The sequence below is a fragment of the Muscardinus avellanarius genome (assembly GCF_963383645.1).
Source record: "Muscardinus avellanarius genome assembly, chromosome: 18".
NCBI lineage: Eukaryota > Metazoa > Chordata > Mammalia > Rodentia > Gliridae > Muscardinus > Muscardinus avellanarius.
This window is the reverse complement of record NC_137804.1, coordinates 3,113,733-3,126,147: the sequence shown is the minus strand read 5'-3', so window position 1 is coordinate 3,126,147 and position 12,415 is coordinate 3,113,733. Positions and strand designations below refer to the sequence as shown.

Genomic DNA, 12,415 nt, shown 5'->3' with positions numbered 1-12,415 from the left:
AGGGGCCAAGAGACAGGGGCCAAGAAGGGCCGCCCTGTGTCCACTCTGTGGTCTCACACTGTGTCCGCCCTGATCTTTGTACACTCTGAGGGCCCGTGGTTCCCTCGGGTGAGTCAGAAGGGACACTCTTCAGAAAGCTTTGGGACCCAGAGTGCTGCCCGTCTCTCTTCCTCCTTCAATATCACATGCCCTCTTTTAGCTGGAGCGAGGGAGGGAGACAGAGCGGTGACCTCGGACAGCCAAGCCCTCGGGCCAAGATGTCAAGTCTGGGTTTTAATCTTCTGTGTCACAGAAAGCCACAGGGTCAGAATAGCAGGTGTGACTTGAAAGACCCCTCAGGCTGGTATGCAAGAAATAATTGGTCCAGGTCAAGAATGGACACAGCTTGAGCCAGGCATGGTGGTACTTGCCTGTAACCCCAATACTTGGGAGGCTATGATACGAGGATTGCAGGTTCAAAGCCAGCCTGGGCAACTTAGGGAGACCTTGTTTCCAAATAGGAAATGAAAGAGGGTTGGGTTGTACTTTGGGGGTAGAGCACCCCTGGGTTCAATCCCCAGTACCAAAGGGGGGAAAAAACGGACATAGCTTGGAAGAGTGAAAATATTCTAAAACTAGGCAGTGGTGATAGTTGTTCAACACTATGAATATAATAAATGCTACTGATCTGCTCACTCTCAGGTGGTTGAAATTGGGTGTTTTCAATGTAACACACGTCTCCAGGTGGTGGTGGTGGCTTTTCTTCTTTTCTTTCTTTTTTTTTTTTTTTTTTTTTTTTTTTTTTTTTTTTGCAGTACTGAGGATGAAACCCAGGGGCACTGTACCTTCGAGCTACACCCCCATAGTTTTTAGTCTTTTTATTTTTGAAACAGAGTCTCTGCTGAGTTGCAAAAGGCCCCGCTAGGTAGCTGAGGGTGTCTGCAAAATGCAATCCTCCGGTCTCAGCCTCCCGAATGCCGGGAATACAAGTGTACGCCACCATGCCCGGCTGGTGGTGGCTTTTCTAGAAGCACATGGGGAGTAGGAGGTAATGATGATAAAGAACTGCATTTGGGGGTCTGCTTTGAGGGCTACAGCATCAAAATTCCAGATGAACTAGAAGGGAAAGACTTTTTCTTTCTGTGGTCAGGACTGCGAACATGAACAAGGGCACCAGTCACAGAACCCAGTAAGGGGGACTCTGCATATGACAGACAGGTGGCCATAAACATGTTCAAGAAGCCAAGAGCGGATAGCAAACTCAGAGATGAGAACCACGTAAAGGGATGGTCACTTAAAATGGGAGACCAGCCAATTGCCACGCTGCCACCGCACGGGCATCACTCAAACACCGGGTCCTTCAGAACGGGGGATGTGGAATGGTCAGCACCATGGCTAAAATCAAGTCCCTCAGCTGAGAGAGAGAGGGTCCTCTGAGGTGTACTTGGAGTAGATTCACAACCGCCATGATGGGGCACCCCGGGACCAAATGCTGTCTCCCCTACAGCCTCTCTAATCGAATCCTTCCACAGGTCTGACTGAAGCCAACATCCATAGAGCTCTTCAGGAGAGAGCTAACCCACCCACCCCTGCCCAACTAGTACCCACAGGGAGATGGTGTGTGTGTGTGTGTGTGTGTGTGTGTGTGTGTGTGTGTGTGTGTACACATGTGTATGTGTTAGTTACTGGGCATTGGACCCAGAGACGTTCTATCCCTGAGCTACCCCCAGGCACTTCTTTAAAAATTTTGAAACGGCGTCTTGCTAAAGTTGCTAAGGCTTGAAGCTGGGACCCTCTGGCTTCAGCCTCCCCAGGACTGGAATCGTAGGCACGCATCACCACGCCTGGCTTCCTGACCAGGTTTAAAGAACCTTCCCTCATGGAAAGAGGAGACTCTACTCACCTGTGGCTTAAGTATCTGGGACACTAGAAGTGCCACCTCCAGAGACCACCAAAACCACAAAAGGCAAGGGCATGAACAACCAGGAGAGAGGTGAAACACCTGGGCAGCTGGCACCCACCTCGGTGAAGAAGCCTGCTACCCCGGCCTGGCAGGAGCCGTGTTCCTCTCCGTACTTCTTCTTGTACTCTAGAGGGGCGAGGAGGAAAGAGAGAAGACCACAGCTGTGTCAGTGTGTGCCAGCCGCGCGTGTAGCCAGCCGCCTCCCCCAGTGCCGCTAGGGACCAGGCCCAGAGATGCCATCCAGACTGGGGCACAGAAGGGAAGTCGCAGGAATCCAGAAGACCTCAAAAATCCAGGCGCCGGTGCCATCAGGTAGTCAGGACTGCCAAGTGCCCCAGAGGACGTCCTCGGCTCCAGGGAAGAGAGCGGCCGTGGCCATAGTAATTAAGTAGGAAGCCGGTGACAATTGTTTCAATTACTTCTGAAAGGATCAAGATCCCTAGAGGGCCCCAGGAGCTGAAAACATGACCCAGAAACGGCATAATGTGGACTCCCTGTGTGGAGTTCCCTGGAAGGAGCCCAGCGCTCCCCAAAGACGTTTGTACAGCTGGGGCAATCTGCTTTCTCCCTTCGACTGGAAACAAGGCATCAGTCATGGACTAAGGGAGCAGGGACGCCCAACGTGGACTAAGGAGGAGGGGACACCCAACGTGGACTAAGGAGGAGGGAACACCAAACATGGACTAAAGAAGAGGGGACACTCACTGTGGACTAAAGAGGAGGGGACCCAACGTGGACTGAGGAGGAGGGGACACCCAAGCCTGGCCCCAGCCTGTGGCCACACTATCCCTACAAGTCTAGGGTTACAGGACACAATTCTGCCTCCATCTTCCTTGTGTGCAGAGATCTCTCTGGGCCAAAAGAAAACTAATCCCTTTCTCTACCACTCCGCCGGTTCCCAACACTCCTGCCCAACACATAGGGATTTTTGTTGCTGTTTTATTTTCACATTGTCAAGAAGGAAGAGGAAGGAAATTTTGGCTGCATGTTTAGCAATTCCAGGTTCTGTATCACCTGCCTCTACTGGCATCATTTCGCTGATTCCCCATGCCGGTCCCCAGGAACCCATCTCCCCTTCTATCCCCAGGTAAGAATGCAGAGGCTCAGGCTTGGGCTCGGGGAGCCCATGTGAATGTTCCAGGGTCACCCAGCTCATAAGGTACGTGCTGCCATCTCTGCGGCCCAGCCAAGGTTTGGCAAAGTGAGTAATTCCACAAAACCAAGAGAGGCGGCCAGCTGTTGGAAGTCATTTCAGGAATAAGGACAAGAAGGCAGAGAGGTGTTCAGAGTGACTCAGATGAGTCACAAGTGGTGCTGTCCTTGCTGGGTACCCTCAGTCCGGGGCTACCCAGAAAATAACCCAGTGACCTTCCTGGGCTCTTGGCAAGTCTCTAGTACCGTAATTATTTTTGAAACACAGAATAAATAATCCAAGGGAACAATTGAGAATGTGATTGCAACACAGTGCCACTTCCTGCCGCTCAAAGCGTCTGCTCCAAGGGGGACAGGGCCCTGGGGGATATACAAAGCAATTCAGTTTCTAACAACACTCACCACAGAGCCTAGTAACGTTTTCCAGTAAGTGGCCATTAACCACTGCAAAATTACAACAGAATGTCAATGGCGTTAGTCCTCTTCCATGCCAGGGTGAAAGTGGTTCCCCAGCCTTGTCTTGTTCTTGGGCAGAAAATGCCCGAGGCCTGCCATAAAGCAACCCACTGACCAGAAGAACTGGCCTGTCCCTGGAAAAACCTCCCACCAGGGCTGGGAGCAGGGGGCTTATGCAGAGCAACAAACAAATCTTGCATCCAATAGTACAGTGGCAAGAATGGTCCAGATGCCCCAACCCCAACAAACGTGACATATTAAACTTGGAACATCTGTCCAAAAGAAGAAGTGCCTCACTGACTCCAGGGAATAAGCAGCCAATTGTAACTCCTAAAAACAAAAACAAAGAATGAAACAAGCCGGGCCTTGTGGCACACACCTGTAATCCTGGTACTTGGCAGGCTGAGACACATAGCAAGACCCTGTTTTAAAGTAAAATAGGGCTGGAGATGTAGCTCAGAGGTAGATGGCTCTTGGGTTCAATCTCCAGAGACGGACGGACGGACGGAAGGAAGGAAGGAAGGAAGGTGACTGACATAAAGAAATGATGTAAGAGTCTCTCTAATCCATCTTCCAGCTATATGCACACAGAGCCTGTCTTCTCCAAAGAATAGATACAGTTGCCCCTCTGGATGTGTGGGTTCTCTAATTCGTGGACTCTACACCTATGGATTCAACCAACTCCACATAGAAAATACTTAAGGGAAAAATTGTGACTGTATCTAACATGCACAGACTTTTTTCCCTTGTTATTAGCCCCTTTAAGAAATACAGTATATCAGGCCAGGTGTGGTGGTGAATGCTTGTAATCCCAGCATTTGGGAGGCTAAGTCAAGAGGATAGCAGTTCATAGCCAGCCTCAGTTACTTAGAGAGGCCCTTTGCAACTCAGTGAGACCCTGTTTCAAAATAAAGAATAAAAAATAGGGGTGGGGGTGTAACTCAGAGGTAGATTGTCCCTGAGTTTCATCCCCAGTACAACAAAAAAAAATACAGTATATCAACTATTTACATAACATTTGCATTTTGCATTGTACTAGATATCATAGCTAACTTGGCGGTGATTTCAAATATGTGGGAGGTGATGTGCAAAGATGCCTTCTACATATAGGGCTTGAGCATCCCCGGATGTGGGTATCCACGGGAGGTCCTGGAGCCAATTTCTCCCAGGTCATCAAAGGACCACTGCACGTAGGCTATTGCTAATATTCTCATATCCAGCAAACACTCTACTCTGCTTGGCTAGATGAGTCAGAAGGCAGCCTGTAGCATGGAGCCAGGGGAATGGGGGAGGCTAGAGAGAGAAGGGGGCAAGCAGCACAAATCACACCCTGCCTCCACTGAAAGTCCAGGAAGGGCGGGGTGGAGGAACGAGGGAGGAGCAGACGGCTGACCTCCAGTCTCCAGAATTTCCAGGAAGAGCTTTTCCTGCGCGCAAGCACAGACGCTAGGGGGCTCAGCAGTGGCTGTTCCCGGGCACGTCCACTCGGTCTCCAGACACCCCAAAGTGATGGCCCAGCAAGCAGAGAGGACACCAAGACGCCATCTCCCTGTCCCTACAAACAGCACTGACTCCCCTCAAGGAAGCGGAAGACAACCAAACTTGCCATGGCAGAGGCTCCCAGATACTACGGCAAACCTATTAAACTTGGGGGAAATGAATCTGATAAGCAAAATATGGGGCTGAACAAGGGGACCTAGAAAAAAATCCTGGAGGAACTAGAAATGAGCTGGAGAACACTGAGCCACAGGTGAGTTTGAGTTCTCTGGCTGGCGTCATAACTCTGGAATCCGTCTGGAATCCATTAAGCCCTGTGGCTCCTCCATTCCAAAATGGTAGCGTTTTCCTTGGTTTAGCTGCTGGCGGTATGAAACCTTGCCTAAATAGCAGGCAAGAGAGGGAAGAATGGTGGTTTCCAAATGTTCAGGGTCCGCAGCTCGGTGCATGAACCCTAAGCTAATGAATTGTAACTCGCTCAACAAGGCCAGAGCCCGGGCGGGGTCATTTCCTGCTCTCTTCCTAACACTCTGGGATGCAACCACCTCATGGAAAGACTGACACAGACACAGCATAATAATCTCTCTTCCTATTACATATGTGAGGAAGTTTCATCATTTAAAGCCTTAACACACTGACTGTAAACTTATTTTTCCACAGTTCCTTAGCTTAGCTATGAAATAAAATACCAGGGGAGGGGAATAGCTTTCCAGTCTTAATTTATTTCTGAATTGCATCAAGGAGGTGGCAAATCTAAATAACTGATAAACAATTAAGGGGTCAAAGCTTTGGGCAGACAGATCTCTAATAATAAAAAGGGCATTTAAACACAAAAATGAAAAGATAAAACTACCCTCCGTTATGAGGGACCACTGTGAAAGTCGGGGGTAGGAGGGAAATTTTCTTAATAGCTGGGTTAGAGAGAAAGAGTAGATAGATAGATAGATACTTAAAAGATAGATAGATATAGATAGATATCTATTTTGTGGGGGGGGGGTCTGGGGATGGAACCCAGGGGCACTTGACCTCCGAGCTACACCCCCTGCCCTAGTTTTTATTCTTTTTTTTTTTTTTTTTTTTTTTGGTGGTACTGGGGTTCCTGGAAGCCTTTCTACCTCCGGGCTACACTCCCAGACCTATTTTTACATTTTTTTTTAAATTTGGAAACAGGGTCTCCTAAGCCAGCACGTGTGGCTGGCTTCGAACCTGCAGGATCCTCCTGTCTCTGCCTCCCCAGCGCGGGGATTACAAGCATGCGCCACCACGCCCGGCTTTATTCTTTATTTTGAAACAGTTTCACTAAGTTGCAGAGAGCCTCACTAAGTAGCTGAGGCTGTCGTGAACCAAGATCCTCCGGTCTCAGCCTCACGAATACTGGGATTACAAGCATGTGTCACCACACCCAGCTTATATATATATTTTTTGCCTAAGACAAAATTTCTTGCCCCCAAAGGGAAAGCTCGATGAGGCTCCTTGAGCCCTGGAGACGCAGCTTCCTCCTTCACCCTGCCAGTCCCCTTAGGGACTCTTACCTTTTCCTCTCAGATCCTTCTCCTTAAATGGCCCTAATACAGAACAGTATCCACATTTTTTTAAATGCTATATTTATTTAAATGAGATCATGTTTATGAAAGCTCATGGGAAATTATAAGAAGTCCTATGGAAATGTAGGGATCTTTATTTAATAAAAATTCATGGGGCTTGGTCCTGAAATTTTAAATGAATCAACAGCCTTTTAGGGTTCTCTCCAAAACAAAACACCAGAAAACCCCCACTGCTTTCATTTGTAAATGGACCCGATTGATTTTTATCCCCTGAGGAGCCGCAGACTTGCACACTGAAAGGAAAAAAAAAAAAAATCCTTGCATTTGAATAAGTAATCTATTTGGTCCCTAGAAATGATTACTGTCTTGAGACACACAAGGAATAAAAGGCCAGCCCTGCGTGATAAGAGACCCAGGACCAAAATCTCTGGCGCCCATGGGGCAATTTTAAAGGGACAGTAAAATCTGATAAATTCAAACACTGCCAATTCCAAATTTGAGAATATTTAAACAGCGCATGAGTTAAACCTTAGGTTGTGTACAAAAGGCTGGGGTGAAGAGCTTACCAAATAAATTGTGCAACTCTGACCTCCAAAGGTACTTAAGATGCCAGGATATTTTCAGCATAGCAGCATTTCACCCTTCCTTAGCTACTTATCAAGGAGGATCTGTTAGGTACCTTAAGAATACTAACTGATGATCAGAAAATCCACAAACTGAAGTTGGGTGGTGCCAGCTCTGATTGACACACGGTTCTCCCGTGTCGCCCATGAGGCGCTCAACTTCCCACCCGGTCTGATGACACCACGTTCGGACGATGATGCCAGCCTCGAATCAGACACGTGCAAACTGAATTCTCTACCGAAGGGTGTGTGCCACAAGTCTATTTTATGCCCTTAATTCATTTTCTATTTCCCGTTCCCTTCACATTTCCTGGTTCTAACAGGATATTCTAGTAGCCTCTCCCACCCAACCAGAAACAGGAAGCATCTGAGAAATCATGAGAGAAAGATCCAGGCTTTTAAAAACTCAAAAGCTTGGGACTAGGGATGTGGCTCCCTAGTCCCTGGTAAAGGGCTTGTCTATCATGCAGGAGGCCCTGGGTTTAATACCTAGCACTGAAAAAAAAAAAAAAAAAAAAAAAAAAAAAAATTAAAAAGTAGCCATGCATGGTGATGCATGCCTATAATCCCAATACTTGGGAGGCTGAGACAGAAGGATCACAGGTTTGAGACCAGCCTCAGTAACTTAGTGAGACCCTCAGTATTCTAGTGAGTACCTGTTTCAAAAAATAATAATAATAAGCTTAAAGAATGGCTAGGGGTGTCGCTTGGAGGTAGAATGCTCCTGGGTCCAATCCAGAAGAAAGAAAGGAAGGAAGGGAGGGAGGGAGAGAAGGAAGGAAGGCAGGGCGGGAGGGGCAGTCTGATTCCTCCCAGCTCAAGTTCAACTGGGCTCAGAGTGACCAACTCTATGCCCCAGTGCCCAGGTATTTGAAGTTCTATGCAGGGTGCCTAAGAAGAATTTCACTCTTTCTCTTTCTGGTGATACCAGGCATTGAAACCAGGGGCGCTCTACTACTGAACTATATCCCCAACCCTTTTTATTTTATTTTGAGACAGAGTCTAGCTAAGTTACCCAGGCTGGCCTCATTCTAGGAATCCCCCTGCCTCAGCCTCCCAAATAGCTGGAAATTACTAGCCTGGCTACAAAGCCTGGCATAACACCCTTTCTCCACAAGGCTCAAGAACCCTTTGTGGGGATCTCCTAACATCGCTGTGGAGACAAACCCAGCTCTGCGGCACCTATCTGGGTTCCAGGCCCACACAAGAAGCCAGGCCTCAGATGGAGGACGTAGCCGCCACTGGTGGTGGTAAATGTTTGTCACGATGCTGTTTTATGCATCCTGGGTCTTTGCCTCTGGACATTCGTCCACAGAAGCCTAATGGCTCTCAGGGAGCTGCTCAGGGCCGTGGAAATCAGCTGGGCCAACTCCTGACCCTTCAGAGGAGGAAAATAAAGTCCAGAAACAGGAGTTTTCCCAAGGCCACGTGGCATCTGGCAGTACCCAGAAAGCATGGGGACCATTTGAGTGCTTGTCTGAGGCTGGTGCACTGTGGCGTCTGAGGTTTCCTAAAGCTCTGTGAGCACCGGGGACTTCGGGGCAGATGTGCACAGGGCTGGCAGGGCCTGGAACTGCTGCCCCTCTGCACCTGCCTGGACAGGGCCTTGGGCTCCAGCGGCCATCGGGGAGCACCGGCACTGCCTTCTTCAGCAGCGGGAAGCTGGGTGCCAGGTGCAGGCTGTGGTGCGGCGTGGGCGGGGTGAAGGGGAGACAGCATGGCAGGGATGAGAGAGGACCGAGCCACTCACCCTCATAGCAGGGGATCAGCGTCCTGCCCTTGGCCTGCAGGTTGGACGGGATGATGTAGCAGAAGCCGTGAGGCAGGATGTGGTCCGTCTCGTAGTAGATGTTCTTCCAGCGGTGGGCGCAGGCCTGGGGGACAGAGAGGGGTGAGAGCAGGAAGGCGGCCACAGTGCTGGGGTTCTGCGAGGCAGAGGGAGGAGGAGAGGGCCGCAAGCCGCCTTCCCTCCTGCCCAGTCACACCAGGTCCTCGCTCAGGGCTGCCGGAAGCTCAGGAAACAAGAATGAGCCCTTGGGAGATACTGGGAGGAGACAGAAAACAACAGATTACAAAGTCACAAGAATGCAAGTACGGTTAAAAAGGAAAGAGAGAGCGGGGCGTGGTGGCGCACGCTTGGAATCCCAGCATTCGGGAGGCTGAGACAGGAGGTTGGAGGTTCATGGACAGCCTCGGCTACTTAGTGAGGCCCTTTGCAACTCAGTGAGACCCTGTTTCAAAATAAAGAATAAAAAAAAAAAAATAGGGCTGTGGGGAAGGTTGGAGGTAAAATGCCCTGGGTTCCATCCCCAGTACCGAAAAAAAATAAAATAAATTGAAAGGAAAGAAAGAAGGCTGTGAGCGTGGGCAGGACAGCTTCCACCGAGAGGTCCAGGAAGGACTGACTTGTAAGAAGGAGCAGGGAGCTGGTTCTTCATGCCGGGAGCAGCGTGAAGGTCAGGAGAGGAGACGGGCTCAGAGGGTCAAGAGGAAGAAGGCAGGCGAGGGCTCCCTTCACTCTGCGCTTTGGAAAGAGCACTTGGCTGCCGCGTGGAGGCTGCAGGTGGGCAGGGAGGAGCGCCCAGGTGCGAGGTGCTGCCAGCCTGGACCAGGACGGGGCAGTGGGGAGGAGAGATGGTATCAGGATCATGCTCCTGGCGGAGCTAATGGGCCCGGGGAGCAACCAGGTGTGGGGAGGAACTGCCCGTGTTCAACTGTGTTCAACTAGAGCTCCTTAACTGGAAGCAAATGCTTGTTTATGGTCCTTTTATTGAAGTAAATTTATATATAGCAGAAAGCATGAAACCCAACTGAGGCTCATCATACCAAACTCTTAGCAAGACACCCGTTTCTACCCTGCCAGAAAGTTCCCTGGTGCTGGAAGCAGCTGCTTAGACAGGCTGTCAGGGAAAGCCCCAGGATGTACCTGAGAAGGGGAGGGGCCTGGTGCCGACCCCAGGGAGGTCTGGGGGAGGATCATGGAATGCGACCCCAGGGAGGTCTGGGGGAGGATCATGAAATGCGTGAAAGGAGATGGAGATGGACGCCCTGGGCCAGCTTTGGAGAGCGGCCTTGTGGTGCACGGCCCTCACCTCTCAGCATCCAGTGCAACTCTGCAAGGCCTCTTGGGAGGCTGGACTGTCCCCACACACAGATGCTGGACCATGCGCTGGCTGCCAGGACACAGGCCTGGCTCGCCTTCAAAAGTGACAGGCAGACCCCAGATCTGAGCCCAAAGGCCAATGAGCATTCTCCTGGGGCCAGGCCATGCCAAGAGCTCTGCCGTGTGTGTGTGTGTGTGTGTGTGTGTGTGTGTGTGTGTGTGTGTGTGTGTGTGTGTGTGGTGTTGCTTGGAGGTAGAACTCAGAAATGTTCTATCTCCAAGCTATACCCCAACACCAATTTTCTTTTTGGGGGCAGTACCAGAGATTGAAACAAGGGCACCCTAGCTCTGAGCTACACCCCCAGCCCTATTTTTATTATTTTGAAACAGGGTCTAAGTTGCAGAGGGCTTTACTACATAGCTGAGGCTATTCTCAAACCTGTGATCTTCCTGTTTCAGCCTCTCAAGTACTGGGATTGCAAGCTTGTACCATTATACCCAGCTTTTTTTTTTTTTTTTTCAGTACTTGTGATGGAACCCTGGGACATTCTAGCTTCGAGCTACACTCCCAGCCCTATTTTCTATTTTTTATTCTTTATTTTGAAACAGGGTCTAAGTTGCAGAGGGCCTCACTAAGTAGAGCTGAGGCTGTATGCAAACCGCAATCCTCCTGTCTCAGCCTCCCAATTGCTGGGATTGCAAGCATGCGCCACCACGCCTGGCTCAACACCCCAAGACCAATTTTATCTTTTACTTGGAAACAGTGTCTAAGTTGCTAAGAGCCTTGCTAAGTTGCTGAGGCAAGCTGAGAACCTGCAAGCCTCCTGTCTCAGCCTCCCAAGTCCTGAGATTACAGGCGTGAGCCACCACTCCTGGTTTATGGCTGAATTTTTAAATTTTCTGTTCTGACAGCTTGGCTTGCATGCTTGAATCTCTTACTATCATCTAGTTCATGGGTAAACTGGTTTCAACTTAGTGTCTGACTCTGCAAAGCCCATGGTGCAGAGGCCTTTACCGCGTCCCCCAGGCAAAGTGCATGTTAACCGCAGCGCTGTCTGACGGCAGCTGCAAGAAGACAGATCAGAAAGGACGCGCTGCACTTAACATCTAGTATACAGTCTGCTCTTTTTTTTTTTTTTTTTTTTTTTACTTTAAGTGCTATAAACTGTTTAGGGAGTGACCTTGAAGAATTCCTAGAAGACCCAAATATGTGGTTCATGCTAAACTAAACTAAAATTAAGGCATTCTGGGAAGTCAGAGATCAAAGTGTCAACGGCGGGCCCCGTGTAGGAAAACAACACGAAGGGCCTCGGAATATAAATTATGGAAAGAAAACACTGCACTTGGGCTGGTCATCATTGTGCGTACACATGTCAATCCAACCCCAACGATAATACAGAAGACCTGGGGGCTGCCTACCAAGCACTAATAACCCAACCCCTCTCTGCTGTGAGTTATGAGGGAGGGAGGGGCACAGGAACCGGGGAACATTTGGAAAGAGTAAGAAATTATCAGGACTGGGTTGTGCTCAGCCTACACAAGGCTGGGTGCTATCCCTAGTACCAAAATGGAGGAGGAAGAGGGGGAGGGAGGGAGGAAGAAGAGGGGGAGGGAGGAGGAGAAAAAAGGAGGAGGGAGAGGAGGAGAGAGAGGAGGAAGTGGAGGAAGAAGAGGGGGAGGGAGGAGGAGAAGAAAGGAGGAGGAGGGAGAGGAGACAACTTGTCCAAAATCAGCCACCACCCTGAACTCATTTCATGAGGGGGAGGACATACCACTATCCTAAATCTTAGGAGCAGACATAGTTCAAGTGACAAGGGCTGTTTTTCCTCTCAAAGAATAAAAAGAGGAAGAAAACCGGCCGTTATTTCAGAGGCCTTTTTCTTGTATGGGAACAGCATGTCCTTGCCGGGTTGGACACGGCGCCCTCCAGGTGGCTCGGCCGAGCGGCCCGCCGGCCTCCTACAGGCCGCCCCATGCACAGAGGGCCGCGGCCTTTCTAGTGTCTAGGTCCACAGCTCCCGCCAGGCCCGGGCTGGGCTGCCAAGAGACTTCCCCAGAAACTGCGTGGCCAGGACAGCGGGAGGCACCGGAAGTGGCC

At 49.9% G+C, this 12,415-nt stretch overlaps 1 protein-coding gene across 1 annotated transcript in view; it reads right to left on the bottom strand.

Moving 5' to 3' along the window:
* ITGA9 (integrin subunit alpha 9) overlaps window positions 1-12,415 on the bottom strand; it is a gene marked incomplete at both ends in the record, with an annotated part of 279,709 nt that overhangs the window by 243,004 nt on the left and 24,290 nt on the right. Inside the window, 2 exons of the mRNA XM_080715880.1 lie at window positions 2,001-2,068; window positions 8,965-9,088. Of these exons, the coding sequence (XP_080572006.1) occupies window positions 2,001-2,068; window positions 8,965-9,088 (192 nt within the window). The remainder of the gene's footprint in view (window positions 1-2,000; window positions 2,069-8,964; window positions 9,089-12,415) is intronic.